The sequence below is a fragment of the Temnothorax americanus genome, unplaced genomic scaffold, assembly GCF_048541705.1.
Source record: "Temnothorax americanus isolate GAGA-0224 unplaced genomic scaffold, ASM4854170v1 Scaffold25, whole genome shotgun sequence".
NCBI classification, from domain to species: domain Eukaryota; kingdom Metazoa; phylum Arthropoda; class Insecta; order Hymenoptera; family Formicidae; genus Temnothorax; species Temnothorax americanus.
The window spans coordinates 119,450-145,145 of NW_027509391.1; the positions used below are offsets into that span (position 1 = coordinate 119,450).

General features: G+C 40.2%; 1 protein-coding gene across 7 annotated transcripts; it reads right to left on the bottom strand.

Moving 5' to 3' along the window:
• Positions 1-1,697: 1,697 nt before the first annotated feature.
• LOC143899093 (uncharacterized) lies at positions 1,698-25,189 on the bottom strand. Of its 7 annotated transcripts, XM_077409093.1 has the most exons (5): positions 10,437-11,106; positions 10,075-10,286; positions 6,993-7,194; positions 6,197-6,331; positions 1,698-5,029 (listed from the first exon to the last, which is right to left on the bottom strand). In XM_077409093.1, exons 3-5 carry the CDS (start codon positions 7,184-7,186, stop codon positions 3,067-3,069), a joined length of 2,292 nt encoding a protein of 763 aa, XP_077265219.1. In that variant the 5' UTR covers positions 7,187-7,194; positions 10,075-10,286; positions 10,437-11,106; the 3' UTR covers positions 1,698-3,066. The 7 variants fall into 7 exon arrangements, with proteins under 7 accessions (XP_077265219.1, XP_077265220.1, XP_077265223.1 ...); XM_077409094.1 differs by lacking the exons at positions 10,075-10,286; positions 10,437-11,106 and adding an exon at positions 25,175-25,189; XM_077409097.1 differs by lacking the exons at positions 10,075-10,286; positions 10,437-11,106 and adding an exon at positions 23,169-23,316.
• Between the last annotated feature and the right edge of the window lie 507 nt (positions 25,190-25,696).

Consider the following 25,696-nt stretch of genomic DNA (forward strand, 5'->3'; position numbering starts at 1 on the left):
TGTGTCTGACTCTCCCGACAACGAACGAACAACGATGACGACGAAGCAATGAGCGCTCTGTTCCCTCCTCCCCTTTCGCTTTTTGCAATTGGTAGCAACAATGCAATTGTAAAACTGACAAAATATGAAAATCTTGATTCCGTATGATTTTTTTTCGCCGAATATATTTTTCTGTTTTAGAGTATAAGAACGGTACCGCATATTTTCTTAATAAATCCAACTTTTATATATGTTAAACGCAAACAAAGAAAGATTTTTTAAACAGGCGCAAAAAGGATCAGCGAATTTTCGATGTGACAATAAACGCCTTCGCGAACAACGTGAGTAATTTTTTTTTTTTTTTTCAAGCATACGTGAATGCACGCACGCGTGTAAATGCGTGTGCCTGTGCGTGCATCGCACAGATACATCGATCGATGATAAAAAGCTTTCAAGGTGAGCCGGGCCGACATATGAATGGCCGTATGCATGAATGGGTGGCTGTACGCACTCCGGAGGGACTAACCGGTGGATGCTGTGCTTGTTATGTGTTCGGCTAGTGCATATATACTGGGTGTCCCACAACTTAATTTTAACGACAGATTCTCTCATTGATTATGTTTGTACGAATTGCTACATATCTTGTAATATAAAATTAGTACAAACAAAATTAAATGAAAAAAATTCTCGATAATCATTAGATCAACCAAAATCCGCGCAGAAATCTAATTATTAATTAGCTGTGCCTTTTACTAGTTTGCTTGTTTGATTAGTAATTAAATGTAAACTTTTTTCAACATTTTCGTTAACGAAAAATTAATTTTTAAATAAGGCATCTACCTTATTTAAAGTTTGAATTATAATCGTCAGTTGTGCGACACCTTGTACGTACGTATACGTGTGTATGTTGTATTATGTGGCCTACGTGCGTCTCTTTTTCCGTCCCGTGCAGCGAGCTCACAAACGTGATCCGCGATCGCAACGTCCCGCGCGCCGCTGGTATCGCATCAATGAAGCCGAACGGGAAGAAGTACCTCTCAAAGGTTTTAATTAAGATTCCTCATAAAGCGGCTTTTTTTTAATAAAACGCGAATTTGGTAAAAAATCACAAATGCAATATTCACGAGCATGGTGCTCGTTAATGAACGACGTGTCTGGGCACAGCCGAAGTCGTTCAATAAAATTCATCTTGCGCATGTTGAATATCATTTCGACGGCGCGTCCCTTTATGACTGCGCGGCTTATGATTTCCTGCAATATACAGCTTTCACAAAAGGTTACTTTGATGAGAAGAAAAAATCAAATCGATCGCATCAACAGAAAGTATTGTAACTGTGAAATTTTTTGGAGTTATGTACAATTTTATGTACAGTTTTTTTCCTAAAAATAGATTTGTGTGAGAATCCGGAATTTAATTCTAATTAATATATTAGGTTGGGGAAAAAGTAATCCATTATTTTTTCGTTTATTTTAAGGCTTAAAAATAATGGATTATTTTTTCACCAACCTAATATAAGCATAAAATTTTATTATCTCATTAAGTTGAAAATTATCTCGAAGTTTTTATTATCTCATTAAAGTGTTTATATACATGTATACTCGTATAGATTTTTCTATTTTGTACGTATGTAAATATATTTAAAATACATATGTATATAATATATATAAAAAACGCAGTTATACTTTTTATTGATGCTATCAAAATCAATGTGAAAAACTATCTCGCTGAATCTCTGTACCATGCGCAAACATCACAAACAATTTATTTTTTTATTATTACAGACTATATAAAGATTTTTCGTTACAATGAGCATATAGGTATAAAATAATTTTATTTGTCGCCGCATGAAGAAAGATAACAGCACGAATATAGGACGGTTTTCAACTTGCAGTTGTTCCGCTTAATGGAGCATATTAGGTATAGATATGACGAGATATTCAGTTCGACAAAAGAATCGCATGTTTTAGCACTTGGGGGTCAGGAATTGAATTAAATAGCAATTGCGTTAATTGAAAATAAGATGGAAGATTCCATAATCTGTAAAAATAAATGTCTTACTTTTAATTCCATTATTGCACTTTAATATACAAACAGGTCACGTTTTTATAAGATTGATGGCACAAATGCGTCAAGATATTTGCGTTTCTTTTCCATACCTTATCCAAATTATGGCGCACAGTAGCTCCATATAAATATCCATCAGACGTAAAACAAAAAAAACGTATTTACAATTTAAAAAGAGTATAAATAAGACTAGATTTCGTTAAATAATATTTTGCTTAGAAAGACGGTATCGTTACAAGTCTCACTCTGATACCATCCCAAATGCATCGTAGTCCGATAGCTAAAAACCACTGCACAATTCTATTTCCAGTATGGCGAGAGCAAAATCCCTCTTTGGTTAACCCGTTCTCCATTGTGATTTCATGTACATTCCAGTCTCTCATCTTTGGCACTAAGCTATGATCGAGTTTATTATCTTATTCTTGTGAGGCACGTCATGACACGATACTGTTGTGATTAAAATGTATTTTTATCATAATAATAAATATACTGGTAATGATTTTACACACACATACGCATACGCATGTGCACGCACACACATCCTAAATCTCCCGTGATAATTCTTAATGCCAGACGTCTGAGGTCATTTGGAGATGATTCTAATATCAAAAATTTCGATGCTGTAATAATTTTTTTTTAATGAGAAGCGTTTGAAAGAACTTATTTGTGTACGATACATTTCATATGATAGCTTTGTCTCCAGCTTTAAATCTAGAATTAAAAATGAAAATTATTGAAAATTAATAAAATACTAAAATACTTAAAATAAATGGAAAAATTAAATAGAAATCAACTTTTTCATACTATCCATTACTATCTATAGCTCCAAGCATGATTTTTGCTGTTTTAAAATATGGATTTAGGGGATAGATCTTTAATTTGCACATAAAAAAATTTTTGTTGATTTTATCAATGCAGGCGATATAGATTTCCGTAAAACAGGAAATTAACAGCCGAAAAGTTGTTAACAACAAATTGAATCGTATCGTGTCATGACTTTCGTTCATCGCGAATGCTGGGCCTCACGTGAGAGGTAAAGTCCGATGATCCTCCACGAAGCTGTTCGGCACGTCTAACAAATTGCTGCGAGGAAGCGGCGAGGGAACGAGAGCGGCGTCACCATCGACTTCAACATCAGCCACGTCGCTATCTATCGCAACGGGAGCACCACTGCCACAGCCGCTCAATTCGCGTACGTTACCGGGCAAATAGTCTTTCCAGCTTCTGAACAGATATCTGGTGAATTTTCTGAGCTGCCGGAACTTGCAATAGGTAGCACCCTCCGCAGATTCTAACTGTTGCGTCTGAATGAGGAAACCCTTTTCCTTGAAAGTCTGCTCCAACTTTTCGCGTTGCAGTGATTTTCTGGTTTTTCTCTTTCGCCGGCCGTCATCCTGACCGGTCGGACTTCTCTGACACGCCATCGGCGGTTGAATCCTTTCACCGGCGGCATTCAGAAAGGCCCCGGCGGCGGAAGTGCTACCAGATTGACACGCCGGTTGCTGGAGAGCCTCTCTGGGAAAGAACTCGTAACCGCGCATGCTCTTATCACCGGTACCGCTGTAATAGCGAAAATTACCACCTGAGTCCACAGAGAGGCTCTTCTTCTCTTGTAAACTGGGCTTGGCGCCACCGGTAAATTTGAACTTACATATGCTCACTTCTGTCGCCGGATTATTATTATTTTCGGTTGGCATCGGCGGTATAAATATGGCGGAGCGTTTCCGTTTGGTTGGTTGACTCTGCTGCTGGCCTAGGGGCGCATTTCTCTTCGGTCTTGGCGAAGTGGACGTGGCAGTCGACACTGGTATCGCTTGAGCTGTAGATATCGGCGACACTTGGGCCGCATTCTTTGTCTCCATCATTGAGTATATCGATTTGGGCACGATCTTTTGCTCTCTCGGTGGTTGATCCGTTGTCGGCGGTGGGCACTTGTCACCTTGGGCGACTTTTTGATAATATAGCAACTGGGATTGCAACGCCATTGGGTGAATAAACACGCCAGCATTCGGCCAGTACACGAAGCCAGAGTTGTTGTGACCGACCATAGGATCGATCACATTATTATTATGATTGACGAAACTGTTATTTGACCGATGACCAACTGCTTCCGAGTAATTCACTGGTTCCGACAAAAAGTTCGTTCCCAGACACTCTACTTCTTCACCGTCGCTAGACGTTTCGCTCTTCACCTGGCCAGACTCGTACACGTTCCCGTGTTTACGCAATAATCGAATTTTCAGCTGATTGAGATCCCTGATGCAGAGATTCAATGGCTCGTCCTGCTCCCGCGAATTCTCAGATAAGGCAAAGCTCCGCCGGGTCTCCTGAGTCAGCCGTTTTTCCAATAAACTGCTGATTCTGTTCTGAACATCAGTCCTTTGGAAAGGTACTTGAGGTGACACACGTTCCCGATGATCCTGCTTATCCCGAGGCGACAGTCTCCTCTCCTCGTGACTAGGCGTGCCCGGTAATATCGTGCCATAATTCTTGTAGATCAAATGACATATGTCGGCCTTCTTCGGTTTCCGGCCACGTCTAGGTTTACTGTTGTCCAGAGTGATTTCACCCATGTATGGCAGATCGGAATATTTCATGGGGGGCCTGCTAGATGTCTGCGACTGTGTCTGCTGGATATGATGATTAGGATAAGTCTGCGAAGATACAGACGTGATGACGGATCTTCTAGTACCGGTAACTTGATTATGGCCAAGGGTCGTTGGGCATTGAGGCGGCGCGATCTGTGGACAGAGCTCCTGTTGCATCGCCGCGATTCGTTGCAGCCAGCCATGAACGTCAGCGACGGGACTTGGGGTAGACGTCGAGTTTGTCGGTGCTGGACTGGATGCTGCTGGCTCAATGATACGCGGCGGCGACGAATTCAGATTTTCCTGGGCCAGGGATGCTTCGTAGTGATCCAAATATTCCGGTGGTAATGCTTGATGATGGAATTTGAGCTTCCATCGTGATTTCCTGCGGCCACGACTGGAATATACGAGATTTCATAGTTCGACAATACTTAGACTGGTAGACCACACGTTTTTTTTCCATGATAGAGCATTTTTATGACAAAAGTTATACTGACTGAGCATCAAGAAAATTACAAAAAATAATTATTCTTTTTTTCTCTCTTTATATTTCTTTGTTTGTTAAATTATTCGATTGCTTATTGAAAAAAAAATTTTTGATTTTAATCCAAAATTATTTACAGAATTGAAATAAATAAGAAATTAAAATAAAATAAGAGAAAAATAATTTTCCAACAAAAGAAAATTTGTTACCTAGTTAATTATCCGTTAAAGTAAGGGGAGGAAATAAAGAATGTACTCTTATTGGCGGTTTCTTTGTTCGTAGACCGATGTTACATTAACATATTATCTGGGAAGAAAAGTATTTGAACTAGCGTGCAGTTGTAGCTCTTATGTCGGTGATATCGCTCTTTCATTAACGCCAGTAACTGCATTCCGAGCCACACCTTAATAGCGTTTTGTGCCGCGCGGTATGGCGCCTTCGCTCGTATGCAGAGAACGTGTGTCGCGCTTCTTCTTCTCTAGTCGCGACCGGGCCTTTAATGAAATTCAATAATAACGGTAATCGACTCTCTTGCGACGCGCGTTTCGCTGACGTATATATCTGCAATTTTTTTTTCTTCACGTACTCGTGCGCGCGCACGCATCGCTTTAGAAGACTCGCTCGGCACGAACCAGTTTCCTGGCGCCTATCTTTCTTGTCGACGCGACGACCGCACTTAAAGCACTTTCCTGGACATCGGCCGGTTTTACGTTAAAGACATCGTTAGAGACATGACAAAAAAAGATAAGAGAGATAACCCGAGTCGCGTTGCTGCCGCGGATCGCGCTACCTGACAATGTAAACCGTCGCGAGACATACTCATCACACTCTTCAAACGCTTCAAATGATACGAGATTTATCCAATTTAAGAAGATAGCGTTTTATTTGACAAAAATGTTGTATCTATTTTTCTCTCGTTGCAAAACTATTTAATTTAAATAGATTAATGCGAAAATCACTTAAGAAAATATATATATGTTTGTATATAAAAAAAGCTTCAAATTTTTTATCGCTGTATTCTATTTAATTACTGATAGAACCTTGCGCATAAAATACATCGAAGAAAGACAAATATATTACCTGGTTCGTCCTCGGTTGCTAGAATCCGGAGCAGTTAGTACTGGATTTTCCTCCAATCCTTGAATTTGATTATCAACCTGTTGTCCATGCTTGCTGTCCACCGAACCCGCCACGTTGCCTACGTCCACTTGCGGGCTATCAAAAGCGACAAAAGAGACTTTCGTTCACCGGTGCTTGCGTCAGTTCTGATATATATCTTTTCTCTATCAATTTCCAACTACGGAAAAAGATATGGTACATCCAAAATTATATTATTTAACGATTAATAGACGGAAAAAAATTCCTTGAGTGATATAACTCGATTTATTGACTTTGACAATTAATGATATAGATGATATAGATGCACTAGGAAAAAAAAAGATTTTGCTAGTGTGATTATTATAGATTCAATGTAAAAATTTTGTCATCATAATTAATTGTTTTACATTACCTTGTTTTTGTAAAAATTCTTTTGTCAAACAAATTTGTCTACAAAAATATGGATTTCTTATTAAAGTAAATTTAATTTGCTGCTAAAACGAAAGAAAATCTATTCATAAGAAATATATCTTTCCGCTGCGGTAGAACAATTTGTAGATTGTAGAGCAAAATTATTTTTATAATTTATTTATTAATGCTAATTTTAAAATTAATATTTTTAATAAATCCGTTTGCTGTCTTATATATAATAGTAATTAACATAAGAAATATTAATTGATGACATTTGTTACATCAACGTAAAATATGCAGTGTCAGCAAAACTTTTTTCTTCGTGCGTATCTCACAAGGTTCAAATTAAGAGATATTCATAACTCACCTCAATGTGCCAACATCGCGACTTTGCTCTTCTTCCTCCTGAGGCTCCTGCTTGACGGCCATGTGGATTAGAGGTGATAGCGGGCAACGTAAATGTGCCGAATGATGCAAATGATGCTGTAAACCAGCGCCGTCGATGAGACCACTGTCTATGCCAATAGACTGTGTACGCGGCACGACTTCCTCGGTCTGCATAGTGCCCCCTAGAAATTTAAACATCACGGATTGCTATTATAAAGTTGATTCCTCCTCGTATCATTACATCCTTTCAATATATTATACTATACTTTTTAGATAACAAGATTTCAAACGCAGAAACGTAAATCTTATTGTGCTCTATTATACATCTGACCAAATATTGAACAATTTGACTGGTCAATTTTAAATATTTTGCATTCAAAAATTATTACAGTTTTTTTCATCTCAAAATGACCGTAGGAATATGCCATTAACGATTATCATCAAAGGTCTGGAATCCTGTATAATCTTTCTAGCTAACAGCTAAACACTAATTCAATTTTCACTGAAGGTTTCGATATTGTGCATAAATTTGTGTATGTTAAGGCATTAACAATGCTGTGTATATATGACTGTTTTCAATTGATAGCCGAAAAAGAACTAGACACGCCTAAAGTGTATTGTAATTCGAAAGCTGATGTTTACTCAATTTGACTCAAGTTTTAAAGGCCGCTCCATGTTAAGCATTCATCTAATTAGTCATTAGTTATTGGATAACCGTAACATTCGGCCACTCTCAATTAATAAAAAAAAAAAAAAACAAGGTCGGAAGTAGCCACCATACAAACAGCTTCCACTTTCTTATTTCGGTGTGCGCGAGAGCCGCGCGAAAGGTCGAGCGTGGGCCGTTGTGAGCCGTCGAAGCCGGAGATCCGTTGCCGGTGTGCGAATTGCGGAATATTCATAACCACCGTATTAACGAGCTGATTAATGCTGCGCGCAGCGCGGTGAGTTGCGTTGCGTGGATTTGACGGGCGTGAGAAATGGCAGAAATTAAACGAATGTCCGACACGCAAATGGATAAACGATCAAGCGCACCTATTGCCATCGTTGCACCATCGAGCGAACCGCGTAGGCGACCGCGGTCCGTTCAAGGCTTCGAAATCGCACAATGGTGAACTGCGAGCATCGTCAACGTTACACGTTAGAAGTTAAAGATCCGCTTGGAAACATCTCGTGTGAGACAGTTCACCATATTCACGACAGTCACTTGTTAGAGGCAAGTAATTCATTGTCGAATTCTGGAGCCGGCTTTTAAATTTTTATAAGACATTGTCACTTTAATTTTCATGTATGTATACGTAAGCCACAATATAATAAATATATCGAGTTTTTATTTATTAATCTGATATTCATAATAACAACATTTATGAAATACAATGACATCTTACAATTAATAAAATGTATATGTAAAAATGTATATGTTTTAACTTTAATGAAATATATAAGTTTAATGAAATATATTAATAACAAATATTTTTCTAAGTTTTACATTAAATCAGTTCATACTTTTACTAATATAAAAAGAGAGAAAGAGAGAGAGAGAGAGAGAGAGAGAGAGAGAGAGAGAGAGAAAGAGAGAGAAAAATTTAATGAAGGATCGACGAGAGAAGCAAAAGTGTCAGCGACCGGCGCGGCACGGTGATGTCGGAATACGACGCGCACGAAAGAGGCTAAAACGGAGAAAGAGCAGACGCGCAAAAGACGAAGAAGCGTATTATACATACTGTGACTTTGCGCAGCACCGTCGGATAAAAATATTCCTGCGCGAAAATAGAACCGACAACAGTCACAGCCGGCACAGCCCACCGAAAACCCGCAATTCCTGAGCCATATTTGGCCTACTTGATCGGGTTTCAACGTCTCGCGAGAATCCGCCTATATCGAATATGTGTCGACTGTCATTTGGGTACTTCGGGATAAGATCTCGATACAAAGCTAAGCCATTAAGATCTCGAAAACAATCGGAAACACAATTGAGACGTATTTAAGCTATCGTAAGCGTAACATTTTAGAACAAAGTTCCAGCAAAAATATAGATATAGATATGACAAATACAAAATTGGAAATAAAAGATCTCTTCTTTTATCAATATAAGTTTTAAAATGTGAAAGAATCAACACTTCAAGTTTTCTACAAACTTCAAAAATTTAGGATTCTGAAATTATATAATTAAAATTTCAAGATTCAACAAAGTTCCAAATTTCTTTAGACTTTAATTTGTAAAATATCAAATATCCCAAGTTTTTAAGTATTGTTACTTCAATTTTTAATAATTTTAAGATGTACAAAATTGTATATATAAACGTGCGCCAAAAAGCGAGATCAGTGGAAGATATTAATATCGATATATGCGGGAGGAGGTGGCTCGTTTTCATTGAAGACCAGTTATAGAATGATGCAGGGGCGGGCGCGTAACTACAATTTATTTTTTGGCTATTTTTAGTGTTTGGCGTAGCGCCACTATTTTCGGTTCTCTCAAATTTCTCACTCCATATTTAGGATTATGGCTGATGGTATCGCGCCGCACTAGGCATTTATGATTGCTAAAGCGTACATATTATACCGTTGCATGTCTAATTTTATTCAAAATGTTTATGTAAATGATTAAAAGATCATAATAAATGACGACCTCGCTCTAAAAAATTATAGACGCAACTAACTGTCTATAAAAGATATTTCAAGAATATATCATACTTCATCCAATTTTCTCTTTTATAACTCGATATTCATGATAGGTGAGGAAATAAACATAAACATAATGATTATTTTCGTTTTTTTCTCAATTCTTCAATAATATTACGATGGACGTCAAATTTGATTTATTCACAGGCAACAAGTGGACGAATCGGAGCAGACGTTTGTTCCGCGAGAAAACATGTGGTCTTCCGCACTAATGGCAGAAGCGCAACTAGGTTAAAAACGGAAAGTCAGCCGTGGTGCTCGCGAACATGTCAAGGTGATGCAACGGCCGGAAAAAAGAAATCTTTTGGAAAAGATTCCTTTTCACATGCGATAACCGATCGTCAAAATGTCTTTAAAGTCACAAAGATCGATTTGCTCACATATTGTGACCCACTAGTAGGACAGACCGTGATCCATTGGCCTGATTACGACGCCGTTATGGATCCGTAATTACGCGTAACACCCGCGCAAACCGCGCAGCGCAGCGACGACATCCCACATGGAGAACAGTAACTCATTATGTGGCTGTTCGATCAGAATAATCCTTCATTTTCCGTCGGTTGTCGGTTGTCGGTTGTCGGTTGTCGATCTACTTTACGAATCAAAGACATAGAATTTCGATGATTTGAGATTATCGCTTTATTCTATGGCGTAGCAGCGATAAACTCTTCAAAATAGACTTGTAGACTTGGTAGAAACTAAAAAAAGACCCACGATCACTCGAAATCACGCTGCCGATTACCTGTAACGGGAAAGTTGCTTTCTGGCAACATGAACGTATCGTTCTCGTCGAATCTTCTTCTTGAAAAACCACGACCGGCAACTATAGCTTCGCGCGCGCCGCAGACGTTTCTACGTTACTACGATACACGTTACTTAATTTTCACGCACGATTGATTTCCCGCCAAACTAAATGACGCGATGGTCATTGTCGGTTGAACACGATCAATCGCACAAATCACAAGCCGCGATTAATCACCTTCGCCCGAGCCTTTCAATGCATCGTGGTCGCCCACGCGATCGGCTCTGCCTCGTACGATCCCTTGGCAGGCACAGAGTGAGATATCGAGAGATATTTCCAAGGAAAGAATAAGATATAAAAGAAAAAAGAAAACGTGATAACACGTGGATAAACTTCCACTTGGATAAAAAGATAAAAAGAGGAACTGTATTGATCACGAGAAAAATAGGAAAATGGCAAGTAAATAAGGAGAAAGAAAAGGAGCAAAGAAAAGAAAATGGGATCGACAGAACGAAGCGGAGTGTTTTGAAGCACTTTTGGCACTGTTACGAGCGAGAGTGAAGTGGACAAGCGACAACTCTACCGAGAGCAACGTCTACACCTCCGTCAAAGGAGGACGAGGGGAGAAACGTTAGCGACGACGACGACGACGACGAAGACGACAACCGCGACAACGACCAACCCTCCGCAGGCCAAGAAAAGCGAGCGGAGGCGCGGGCGTATATTCTCGATTTGGGCGGATGGAAATCTGAGATTGCTCCATATTGGGCTGTGCGCCACGGAGGTGCTCTGTAATAGCAGAACTCGAGTTCTTCCCTCTCTTTCTCGCCCCTCAGCTTCTCTCTTCTTCTTCCTTCCCTTCTTCTGTAACTTCTTCTTCTTCTTCTTCTTCTCCCTCTTTCGTATTCCCTCCCGTTCTCACTTTGACGTATAAATGTGTGTATGCATGCCCGAGCGACTGTCTTTATCTTTCTCGCTCCATTTTCTCTTTCTCGTTCCTCCTCTTTCTTCCCTCTCTCTGTATGATGAGACCACAACGAGGGTATATTTAACCCCGCGAACTACCAACGAGGAATCGAGCCGCGCACAAGCCACTTCTCGTACTTGGTCCTTCTCTTTTTATTCTTCGTTGTCGAATAATCGAAGAAACTTCTTTTGATAGTTACTAAACTCTTTCTTATTATTTCAGAAATATATTTTTCCGCTTAATTAACAAATTTAAAGTGTTATGGCTCTTCGGAGAATTAACAAGAATTATTTTATTCAAAAAATTAAATGGAAAAGAAAAGCTTTACTTTGGGCTTACTTTAAGACATTTCGACTAACGGAGTGATGTCCCCTCTCTTCACACTAGTGGATCCTAAATTAAATTTCGTTTCATGATGATGCATATAGGTGCCATAAATGGTATCGAGTACAATTAAGTATTATTAGACAAATGACATTCTAATCTAATCAATTTCACGATCTTTCTCCTAGGTGTATTTTTTATTTGTGTATGGAAAAAACCCTTTTGCTAAACGCTAAAGTATTGAAAAATTTAGCTATAGATACAGATCTAAAAATAATTTTGTTGCCACATCTTAAAATAATTATAGTAGGATGCTCAAGTATGATGACAATACTGCAAAAAATATTGACATTCTAGAAATTAGTTGGAGTGTTCTACATAATTATCTTGATAATCCAACAAAATTGTTTTTGTTTGTACTCATGAATAGTATGACGTGATGATATAATCCTAGCGGTATGGTTATTCTACAATATTCTTCGGAGTGCATTGTTTTCCGTTTTACTGATAGAGTTTGAAATAAATGGCTTTATTAATCGAATACAAGCCCAAAAGAAATCGTCTCCGAGACATCTTGTGATATTAACCAGTTACATCGAATCGCTTATCACACGTGCATTCCGAATAACAGCTGGCAGAACTGATACATGCGACATTCACGCGGCCAACGGCACCAGACCAATAAGTGAGCTAACGAAGAGACATCGTAATCTGGAATAACGCGTTATCTCTCGGTTAATGAGCCTTGAAGGCTCCTCTCTGTTACCGGAGGAGGCTTCAGGTTTCCCACAGTGGCATGCAGGATGACGTCCGGTGCCCGGGGCCTCCCCGTCCATCTCGTAATGTACGTAATTTATTACGCGTCTGCCGGTCTGCGTTGCACAAAATGGCAAACGCATTTCGACCGCCGCCGCCGCGCCGGCCGGATCATTGCACCATATATATACATCCCGATGCGATTCAACGCGACTCGAAGGATGTGTGTATGTACTGGAACCTGGGATTCAGGCGCGGACTACATTAATGAGATTGCGGAGCGAAAAGTTGATATTATATTATAACGAGAGGTTATTTGGCACTTTTTCCCGGAACTGATTACACGTCTCTCTTTTTAATGCGTACGCTTTCAAAGATTTAAATTATAATTATTCTGTAAGATAATCGGCCGTGGGTTAGGTGAATCAATTTTAGACGAAAAACATGGAACCTTTGAATTTTTTCGTATTAAAATTAAACATTAAATTAAACATTTTACGATTGATCTGGGGAATTATTAGCGTTACTGAAAATGTCATTATTGCCGTGTAGTAAAAACAATGTATTGTTGGCGAGCGCGCGGTCCGATCGTCGGGATTTAAATGCTATTCCACGAACGCGCCGGGTAAAATACGCGAGCTGATGGAACGCGGAGTTGAAAGTAGTTGTTGACATATCGCTGCCAGGTATTGGGACACATCGGGCAAGTAGGCGGGGTAGTTTAACCTATACGGAATATAATATACACCTCCACAGAATCGACGCCGGAGATGACAGTCGTATAAAATATCAACGTGTCGTCCACGCACTCACGCAGAGAGAATTTCGACACAATGGGCCGTACAGCAGCTCCGATTACCCAACTTTGTTCGTTATTTAAAACCTAACGTTTGTACATTGGCTTTTGTCGATTTACGTACAATCATCAACAGTGCAAATGCCAGCTGTACGTCTTGCGTAACGCGACCTAGATATGTATGTCTGGGAACAGCCACCTGATTCTCAAACCAGGCGCGAGCGGAAGTACGCTTCGACGATGCTGACGAAACGTGCTGCCGCGCGTGGGTGACAATTTTGGTGCTGAGCGTTAGTTACCTTAGACGTCGAGAGCGAGCTCCATGCAAGACCGTATAGCGAATCCGAAAGATATTTGCCAGATAGAACAAGCACGAAATACTAAAAGTCGCGTTTGTGTATCTCGCGAATATATAATAGAACGATTAGTCGTTGACGCCTGATCGTACGTAGATGTAAGCCCTACTCGTGGAATATCACCGTGATGGTAAAATCGACAATAAAACCAAAAGCGAATTGATTATCAGCACTTAACAAGGTTGAGAAAGAAACAAAATCACAATTTGACCGAACGCTTATTGGTACTTGAATGTCCAACGATAATGACTTTTTCCCGGTTTATCCGAAACCTGATCCACTTCGAAATTCATTTTCATCCAGCAACCGCAGCATCGTTAACATCGTTGCTTTTATAGGGTCGTTAATCACTGTCGTTGCGCCCGTAGTAGGCGATAAATAATTACAAAATACGCAGCTCGCGATCTCGCTGCATAATGTGAGAGCTCCGACACCTGTGAGAGCCTTCGACGGAGCATACGTTGTTCGCTTTCGAAATATGAACGCAAAGTAATGTGATTCAGCTAAAACTGAAGACTAGTGCAGTCCTCGTGGAGGCATCTGAAGAAGAGAAAACGAGAAAGATTTCTCGAGGCGATGATGGGCCACCTTACAGCTAGTCCAATTGGATCGCCCACGTGGTAGAAATCTGAAAGGAGGTATATAAGGCTGTCCGCTGATAACGTTAAATTGCCTAATGTTCTTTTACATACGAATTATTTGATGTACGTCGCCTTTAATTTGGCAATAGAGCAACTCACAATTTTTTAAGTAGCTCCGTGGGCGTTTTTCATCGAGAGAGAGAGAGAGAGAGAGAGAGAGAGAGAGAGATGCGTTTAAATTCATTCCTAAATGTCTTTTGCTTTCTACCGATTAAGAATTGACAAACGTAAAGTTCAACAGTTTTAGTGACACGTGTTCTCGTATCTTGTGTCAACCTAATGTCTCTGTAGCTACAGATTTGTAAACATGGACCAATCTTTTTCCTAAAAGATAAAATATCAAGATAGACTCATAGTTTTTAATATAATATATAATATAAAAAAATTTAATTAACTAATATATATTATATATTATATATATATATATATATATAAGAAATATATAAAAGATGTTTTGAGAAAAACTAATATTAAAAACAGAAAATTGAGAAAGATTTTATTTTTCACTTACAATTAATTTCAAGCAAGTTACAATAAAATTTTAATTTAAATTATAATTAATTATATAGATGTTTGCAATCTTCGATATTAAATCCAAAGAGTGCAACAAATAACTTTTTTGATATTTTTGCTAACAAAAAGTTATTTTCCAACTGATCGTAGAGATTATGAATAAAAAGATATCTAACAAAACACCCTGCATAAATTAAAATTCTCAATGACACCTGGCAGTCGTTTCGCAACACCACCTGCATGCAACGAGCGCACGATTACAAGTGAGTAGAAGAAGTTACCCGTGCGAGTCAAAGATGCTGCGCAATCGCGTGCATGTGTAATGAGAACGTGGCGCCTTTTGCGCGCGGTTACATATTTTTCTAGCTCACGAATCCGAGAGTGAAAAAGAAGATCGTTAATTGAAAGCGAATCGCTCGGTCGGACGCCAATAATAATCTCGCACCGAAGAAATGCTCGCAAGAAGCAGTTCAACAAACACGGCGCGTATACATATTACGTTTTTCTCTCTCGTCAATCGTCTCTCTGGAACTTTGATTGGTCGAGGACCGACTAGTCATAAAACTTTTCTCAGCTAATGCGTCCGAATACGAAACAGCGCGCTTTACCGTAATGGAGAACACGCTCGCCCGTTATTCCCCTCCTATCCTGCCATCGCCATCGCCATCGCCATCGCTACAACAACCGGCAATCGTGATTGGCAGTACGTTACCGCTAAGACGTGAAAATTTTTTTATCTTATTACTCAGTTTACTTCGCTAAATAATTCAATTTATAGCTGAAGTAGGTTTGATAAAAAAAATTCCATTTCAGGTTTAACTAACATAAAGTTAAAATGAACGATTAAATGTATAAACATCCTGTAAATTGATAGATTAAACGTATAAATATTCTGAAAATCTAATCGCTGTCAGTTATTAATTTAACAATTTAATCATATGATTTAATTGCTCGTGCCAGTAATCACATTCGCGGGTAATGTACGACAATCGCGATTGGCAGTTTTGCTGATGTGAAAATTCTCCCACTCGGCAACGAAGACCTCCTCTCTTTCGTTTTCTCGCGTGTGCGGTGCGTGGCGATCCCCTCTTTCCTCGTGCTGACCTGCACCGATCGAGATCGAGCAGAAAACCCTCCTCCGATTGCCATATTCGCTAATTCGAGAAAATATGGCTGTCTGGATCGTTAGCCGATTGGATCATGTCCGACCGCGCCATCATCTGATGCAACGATAGCGAGATCGATCCTGATCAATCGCGCTCGCAGATATCAGATTTAATTAATTCTTTCGATGGGCAAAAGCGTCTTGGAACCCACGTTCGATTAAAATATCATTCCTTGTCAATCATCGCGATCAGACGATTACTAATGACTGCGTGTATCGGCTGTGTATCGACTAACCGAGGCGTTACAGCATTACAGGCAGGCGCGCGCTAGATTTTATATTTAGGCCGGTACCATGGGATGTAATTCTAGAACTACTGAATTAGGTTGGAACGAAAATACCTGCACCCACGTCGATGACGCTCTCCGGTCTCCGTGTATATTTTTTATATTCATTTATTGCTGAATTCTTACCCGTCTTAGCGTTCACGCTTGCGTTGGAAGCGTTACATAAGAAATGAAATCCAAATTCAAATCCTTTGTTTGCACTAAAACTTGTATCAAAAATATGTACGACAGTACGTTTTCTTATCGTATGAAATAATTGTAGCAGCAGATTTCTAAGTTCGCTGCACGTTTTACAAAACACAGACAACAAGGGGAAGGGGAGAAATAAGGGGGGGAGAGAAAGAGAGAGATTAATGACTCGTCGACGTAATTACGAATTCCACCTCCCCGTAAGACGCCTTGGCGATAAGCAAATAAGCTCGGCTCTCTTAATTAAAAATGATGGAGCGGGGGCCTTAAGACAAGCGCGCGGATAAGCGTGCACCGATGTCATCGATCATTGGATCTGTAAACGACTTTCGACGCTCTCGCCGTATCTCATTATTTTGTACTCGAAGCCCGCTTGGGAAGAACGGTCGCAATTAGCGACGATATTGCGGACAAGAGGGGGCGAATTGGCCGTGCCATTAATCAAAACGAGAGGCAGAAAACAATTTGTGGACGGCCACCGAGCGCTTACCGAATTATTAACCGAATTATTATCCATCAAATGGTGTGCCGTTTGCGCAAAACTGATAGGGGGATCAATTAGCATCGCGGGTGATCTCGATACAGCGATATCGACGATATCGACGAGACCGATGAAATAATTATTATGATTAAACATCGCCGTTTCTTCCTGGCGCGCGGGCCTGTCGTTAAACCAGCCGAAACGACTTTACGTAACCGCGAATCGAGGCAAGACGAGGCGAGGCGAAGCGAGTAAACTTACGGCTGTTTCGACGAGACATTGGGAAAGACGAAATTCCCTCCTGGTTCCCGATTCGACAACGACCAACTGATTTTTCTCCGGCGATGACTAATGGGTCGACGTAACGTGTTCGCCCACCCGCGGTCGATACACTGTCGTTCAATTTTTCAAGTCACACATATATGTAACGATATCAACTAACACACTCTCGTGATACTCTGTGATCATGTCATTATTTTCAGATCAGAAAATTTATTTCAAACTGAATTAAACCATTGTTCCCCGATCAAAGATATATATCGGGAAGAATTTTCAAGATCTAGTAAAATAGCGATCTTTGTAAATCGATTTCCATGCATGCAAATCCGATAAAATTACATATCGGCTATGTGCATTCCGCTTGGCTCGAAACGTTTTCCATGAACTGTCGGGAATTACGAAACCGGGCGTTGTCTCACGCCAATCCGCGAACTTGTCTATTCTATTTCTAAGTTGACCACACCTATTTTAGCTTTATTTTCGGGAGCAAACCCGTCGTGTTGTTCACACGTAGACGTAACAAGATGCCGTTTGCGTCTACAAAGTGAGGGACTAACACTCGTTATTCGAAGATTTCCGGTTCAGGATTTCAAAAGATATCTTATTACGATACATTTTCGATAACGTTATTCTGATGGTGCATTTTACATATATTATATTACTACAATTATTATAAATATGATGTAACACGTAATCAATTGTTATCAATATTTAATAATGTTAATATAATATTTGTAATTTTTTTCATATATTAGTTTATTATTTTGTTTTATATAGATAATATTTATTGATTTCTTACATGCGTGATGAGTTTTTTATATAATGTTTAAATATTTTCCCCAAATTATCGCGTTATACCGCCCATGCTTGCAATGGAACAGCTCATTTTCGACATTCGCCGTCTTCGACGGATTACGGAGCACTAGTGGCGGAATTACACTCGGACGGTGGAGAAGAACGAATTGATACGAGTGGTCGAGCCTGTTGCTAGTCCATATACGGATCTGAGTGCTAAAATGAATTACTCGAGCCGATACGAGACCCGCCTTCGAAAGACACTGGATGAACTGGTCCCATTGAGGGGGAGCTACTTCTCGTCTTGCTTCGCTGATCTCTTGTATCTTTTTCGCGTTCATTCATCAGGTACCAACGTGCCAAACGCTTTAAAATTTCGAAGAATTTTGTAATTTTTAAATAAAACGGACGATAATTGCGCGATATCATTAACTCATATAGTCTCACATCCTTTACGTTAACAAACTAAACTAATTTTTTTCAAAAAAAAAAACACAAGAAAGTGTATGGAATTAATGGAATAAGGATATCGTTGCGCAATCGTTAAAAGAAATGGCAACTCATACAAAGTTTACTCCGTTTAAACTTATATGTCTGATAACTTTTTTCTCTTTACGTTACGTTAAATCTGACGGAATCGTTGTAATTTCTCTACAATTTCTTAACTCTACGCAAAACATACCTTTTACGTGATCTTTCATGAGGTATGCACGTTATCTTGAATTGAGTTACTCCCTTTGCCGAACACAAAACCAAATTCACAATGAAATACAGCATAACTTTCTTTATCTACGACGCGATGTTCACGAGTTTTTATCACCTGAAACCTAAATTTATAGATCGGCATATATAAGTCTAGACGGATCCGTCGAACAATCGGCCGAACGATCGTTGGATCTCTCGATCGGACTCGGATTTCGTTAAATGGATTTGTTCGAGCCAATGTAGAATTCTCCATCTTATAGACCGAGAGAAAGGGACGGGAAAAGGGCAAATCGTAAAATGTGGATCACACGCGCGCGTTTCCTGTATCGTACATTGCAAGAAATCGATGCGGCAAATCGCCCGTAATTCCACCCACGTGGCTTACGTACGTCGTGCGAGCTATTCATCAAACCGATCCGGTACTTAGGTCTCGCCCAACGACCGGTCGGTCGAGATAAATGCTAGAGAGAAAACGATCCGATATGAATACCTGCGTTACATGCCGGCGCGTAAACTGCCCTTACTCCTTATAAAGACGAGCCTTCGAGCGAGGAATAACGACCGGACGGACGGATCGAGATCCGATATAAAATCGAGGGCCCGCGATCGAGTATTTATGTTATGTCTGATGGTACGCCATATCGTGGTACATCCTCGCCATCGCGGAAAAGAGACCGCGATGATTTTATCTACCGTATCGATCGCCTGATTTGAGCGGAGAGCGTAGCTCGCACGAAAACTCTCGGCAGGAAAGAAACGTGTAGAAAAATGTGAAAAATAGGGCTAAAAATATAAAATCTACAAGGCTGTAATATTAGATTGTCGAAAAAAATCCTCTTTTTTATAAATTTATTATTAGAAAATTTACAGTAAAAATACTGTATTTTTTTAATACTGAAAAGATTTTATAAATATATTAGTTTGGTTTATTTTGTTTCGTTTATTATTTTGTTTCACAAGAATTACAGGATTCCGGGCGAAAAAGTTAAACGCAACTAATAGCGAGCTTATTTCGAGGCGCTATAGATTGTGCAAACCAATTACCCGATCATGTCGACGCGTCGGCCCTTTGTAAAGTCCGGGCCATTGTTCGCGCGGGAGATACGCGAATAAAGTCGGAAGGCGAGACGCGCTGCGTGATCATGTTGCGAGAAGCGGCCACGTGAATGAAGCCCCCATTCATACGGGCCCGCTCTCTTCAACCCCCTCGCCACTGTTCACAGAACGCCTGCACGGAACACGGGCGACAAGAGTTACGCACACGTCCACGCACGTATATACGTATCGTGTCGTGTATAAGCGCCGTCGCACACGTGATCGCCATTGTCGATCGTCTCGCGAAGACGTTCGCCGTCGGCTTTGCGGTGGATGCTGCTGTGCTTTATCTTCCGCATTTTTTGCGCCGCTCGTCGCGTCGACCAGTCGCGCGCGCGTCCCGGGAACCGTATACGCGCAATGCGCGCAATGCGCTCCGTATACGTGCGCTCCCCACGAACCCCACGAGTCGCTCTCATTCATCCGTTCCGCGACATAAGTCTAGGAGTGCGCTCACACACCATGCCACTTATTCATTTCGAATTGAACGGATCCACACATCGGATGCATTAAATATTTTTAACATTTCTTAAACAAATTTACTAAAAAAATGTCGCATCGACCTCCGACTTAATTTTTTTCCTTGTATGTGTATTACCCTCTCGTAGTGTAAATTATCGCGAAAAGAAATGCAGTTTAAGTAAATAGCGAAAAAAATTAATGAATTAAATACTATTTCTTGCCTCGCATTATTATTATCGATCAATTTGTAATGCAAATATTTTTTCATGATTGTACCTACATATTCGATATTAGTATAATTAGCTGTGTATTTTTAAAATTTTATCAAAGTAATAAAACATGCGGCAATGATATTGGCATACTATTCTCTTGTGTAGTAACACTATCATGACAGTTATGATACAATTCTTGTAGAATACACATTGGAAACGGTCAGTCGCGGCAGAAAAAAGACTCATTCATCGAAGGATTTCCATTGCAGTCCCGTCACGTACGACTAGGTCTAGGATCGCCGGAGAATTTCAAATATAGCAAAAAGCTAGCCGGAAAGGTATAGCGTCCGGACGGGCAATAAAAAGACTCGTTTTTTCGCGGGAGGAATAACGCCAGCGAAGTGGCATCGTTTTAAATCAGCTTGCCACGCGCTTTATTGTTACGGCTCGTCATTACAGTGAATTTACTATTAAATAAAATTAATTTTTAATTCCCATTTACCTTAAAAATATCCAGATATTACATATATCTGGATATAATTTGTGACAATCGGGAAGAAAACCAATTTGCATCCTCTATTTATAGAATCAATTAATCTACTATTAATGTTATTAGGATTTTTGTATTTTTAATTCGTGAAATATAATTGTATACATAAATACGTTGAAAATGAGATGGTATACTGGTTACGTGACCGATACTTTTATGTACATATTAAAACGCGTATTATGATTCGCGGCTTAATTAAGGAACACTTTGTACATTCCTCCAGGTGTTAAAGTTCGTAAATTAACAAGTTTACTCGAGATTGCGCGCGGGCAATCACGAGCCAAGTCTGATTTATCAGCACCAATTATCCCGCGCTGTTCCTCCGTCCTCCTTTTGAAACATTACACTTTCTAAAGCGATCAATATATTCGACTGTATGTTCATGAGGAGATCTTGCGATTTATATATTATTCTTTGCATCACAAATCGCAAACCAATCGTTGCTTCGTTAACTCATATTTATTCCAGTTGATTAATTGATTGTGACAATCACGAAATTGTATATGCTTTTCAAAGGAGGACAAATGCAAGATTTAGCAGAGTTCATATCTGTTTTCGTTCATTCAAATTTATTGCATTATTTTATCGATACTTTATTGCAAAACAGAAAGTTATCATTTGTATTAAAACTTAAAATTTCTTCGTATCAATAAAGATCTATGCGGTTTCGATAGAAACGTACCGTAAGATAAGAATTATTTTTTAACGATAAAATACGGATTTAATAGATATTCAATAAATTAATGTACAAACCGATACACATTTTATAATTTCAATTTCAATAATGTTTCATTATTGACTCATCACGTAAATGTTTCATTTAATATTAAAGGTGTGATATTGCGCATTCTTATTGCAGAATTTTCTCATGAAGCATTTTCTCATTGTCAGTCAAGTATCTTCGTTCGGGTCATTACACTCATTAAAAAGTCAGGCTACATCGAACGACACTTTAAGCCTCATTACACTGGCGTGTCCACTTGTCATTTTGATCGTCGTAAATCTGCGAGGTGCTACACGCGAGGTATCACATTGCGTGTCTGTATTTATGTGTATAATCTTTAGAGGACGTCGCGTGTATACCGAGGATGCGATCTCGGGACCGGCAATCAACCGGCGAAACTGACTTTAAACAATCTCGTTCCTCTCAGGTGTTTACGCGCGCGCGCGCGAGGCCATAATCAATTCTCATTTATGCGCACGCTTCAGCGTTCGGGATCATCGTTTTAAGAAAGCAATCATAAATTATTCCCGGGACTTGGACATGTCCCGTATAGCGTAAGTTGTAAGTTTTCAGCTACAAGCGTCGTGCGTCGCTCGAAGAAACGAATCCCGCTTTCGAGAGACGACGCCAACGGGGAGCGACGAATGAGAATGCAGTGATAATTGACCACCCACGCACGGAAATTAGAATATATCCGCGTTAACTTATGTGGAAGAGTTATACGCGCGTAAAACGCATTATTAAGTGTTTTCTGAGAAGTCCAAGAAAGAAGATATTTACGTCGAATCATGTTCAAACAGTTATTAAACATACGCATTGAAAATTAAATCGAGAATGGCAAAAACAATTTTAAAATTAAAATTGGATTCACGAGAACAAAATAAATAAAGTCCGAGAGATTAAAAGTTTTTAATCTCCAGTCTCTATTAATCAATATTATGCTAACTTTTATTCGCATAATAATAAAAACAATACAATTAATATCAGGCAATAAATATTAGGCAAAAATGAAGTAATTAGAAGATATTCTAATGCTTTGTAAAATGCTGTGATATTTTTATAAATCCATATTAAATGAGATCGATACAAATAAAAATTAGAAAAAGGAAAGGGAAGACGTATACAAAACATTACAAGACCTCAATTTTTAACGCGCGATCTGACGCGAGCTTTACGATTATCGTTACGTTCGTATAATACGTGCGAGACAACTCATATCGCGCACCGAGTAACGGCGTGCAATCGACGGTCGAAAAAAGCGAACGATTTCGCCGGTACCACTTTTCCCCTCCTCGAAATGACTTCATCCTCGATTTCAAGGACTTTGCCGCGAGAAGAGAGCAAAAACCAGGTAGTAATCGCGGCGAGGAATGCGCGGTAAGGTAAGGTGGAAATAATAGCGACGACGACGGTGCACGTTAATGCGAATACGTACATATATGTAACTGCGAAGACGCGGGCACTCTGTAACGCTCAAGCGAGTTCCTCTTCGAGAGACGAACGCGCGCGCGTTAAAAGATTATGCTAATGCTCACGGTCGAGAGATCACTATCCGCGATATTTAACCCAAAGACCTCATCGTCGACTCTCGGCTGCGGTCTCTCGGACGGACGCCGCCGCGCCGCGCCGCGCCGGGACGGCGCGCGCGCGCGTTAAATTCCTGCGGGTTATTTCTGCGCGATTATGAGCGTCGCTCCATCCCGCGGACGTTACCACAGAGCCCCAGCGATTAATTGCGGCGTTGCACGAGCGCGAGTTTCCATTTTCGAAGTGAATAAGCTCGATCTTGACCTTCCACCCGTCTCGATGGCTGTTCCTTCGTTATAGGCTACGATCTTGTCTGCATACAACGAATGTATATTACAAGATGATTCGTGCGTGTGGATCGTGCAATAATGAGCGAATTTATTTATCATTGAGAACGTTTCTCCTGTTCCGTTTTGCGATTATTACGGAGAGAAATGCGATATAAATCTTCAAGATCGTTCGAGCTAAAGACACGATTTAAAAAACTAGTGCGATTAATTATTGTGTAATAATTATTTTTAGAAAAAAGACAATCGATAAAGATATCGATGGTAATTCTTGAATTAATCTCAAAAATGGAGATCTTTATTTAAATAAATTTATAATTTAGGATCATAATTAATTCCTCGATTATAGGTCTTAACAAATATTTGCGAGTTTTCAAACTCTAAAACTTCAACTTTATTTTCTTGCACCTGCACGGAAAATAGATAAATAATTAAAGACGTGAATCTCAATGTAAGAATTTTGTTCTTCTGCTTTTTATATATTTATAAAATTATAATATAATATATAATATATTACACAGATAATAAGTATAAAGTTCATATTTTTAAAAATCACTTGAAGAAGATATAAGAAAGAAGAATTTATCACCTCTCGTGTCAATCTTCTTTTACGTCATGAATTAATTATAAAAATATATTTAACATTAAAATCAGTAAATTGAGACACAACGTTTTCCTGTTCGAACAGCCTGACGCAATGAGATCTTCTCGATGTCTTGTTTCACGTTTCCCTCTCTGTCTCGGCGCAATAATTAAAGAACGTGGCACGTTTGATTAGACTGCCGACAGGCAATTTTTCGAGAGTCGAGCTGTTTTTGCGTATAACGTCGATCGATCGCGATAGACGGCGCACGAACGCGGCGTTCGTGCGCCGTCTGCAATGATCTTTTCCAGGGATCGTAAATTACTGGCGGCCATTATCATTCTGTCCGCGGTTATACGAGAGACGAGAGACGAGAGTATACCGGGAGCCACACAGATATACCCGGGGCGGCGCGCGGCGTCGCGCGTCGGCTGATACTTGCGTATCCATTGTACGTATTAGTCTTGATGACATAATAGCGTCTGCACAGACTCAATCGAATTCTTGCCCGCGATAATGACAAATGTCTTCATTGCTATAGCTCATAAAATAATCGATGTCTTTTGTAAAGCCACGGCGATTCGAGGTTCAGAATTTGTGTACCAATTTTCGGCGATGCCCGCAAACGAATCGGGTATTTGAATTTGACAATTCTTTACTAACGATACTTGAGACTAGTATGTTATATTGTTCTCTCGGACAGCGATAATTCAATCATCTACGTCACTTGTTCCAAGTAAATGGACGCGGTGGATGGATCTAAGTCGATTTACGAGAAACATTTTCGGCGTTGCGTTCGCGCGATATCCGACGCCGACGCCGCGACGCGATCGAGTTTCGCGGAATGAACCACGCGATCGAGTTATGACTCACAATCAGTGACTTCTCAGCGACACGTTTCTCACCGCAATACTAATGCACACATGCAGATCCGGAAAATTAATATCTTCTCATGTAGTGAACGCGCGTTTACCGAGCGCGCGGTTTACACTTAATCGAGGAGCGCGACGTTTATTATATTCTTATATATTAATAAGCGCTCACCATCGGGTGGAAATCCATAACGAGCTTCGTCAAGGTATTCCTCGGCTGCGAACGGAGGCCGCTCGTCCGCGCTTCTCTGTCTTCAGCTGATGTCCTCAACGGGCGGCTCGGTCGTCGTCGACGTGCAGCCTCGACGTCGCGACGCGCGCCTACACTCTCTCGAGGGATGCTGCGCGCCCGGGTTTGCGCTTCCCCGCGGTCGGTCCATCCGATGCCTCGGGCACGAGGATCGACGAGGATCTTCCCACACAGCCGGCTCTCTTAAATATCGATAAATCGCGCGCCGTTCATGCGACAGCTCGCTCGATAGTTAATAATCGCGAACACTTTGCACTCTAGCGGTTTTACGCGCGACACCTTCTTCCACACAACGAGATGACGTCCGGCCTCGATGGTACTCTCTTGAAGTTGCTCACTGATCGCGGCGCGATTCGTCTCGCGTTGATGAACCGCGACAGCGCGCGTATTTTTGAAAACGCGCTCGCGCGCGGCGGCGACGACTCGATGAGTCGGACGCGTATT

Bases quoted from the DNA above. Each gene is read 5' to 3' on its own strand.
- LOC143899093 (XM_077409091.1), bottom strand. From the start codon at position 10,467: ATGTTGCCAGAAAGCAACTTTCCCGTTACAG. The intron at 7,195-10,436 runs GTAATCGGCAGC...TTAAATTTCTAG, and splicing joins AAGCAACTTTCCCGTTACAG to GGGGCACTATGCAGACCGAG. The intron at 5,030-6,196 runs GTAATATATTTG...CGTATATTCCAG, and splicing joins AGCAACCGAGGACGAACCAG to TCGTGGCCGCAGGAAATCAC.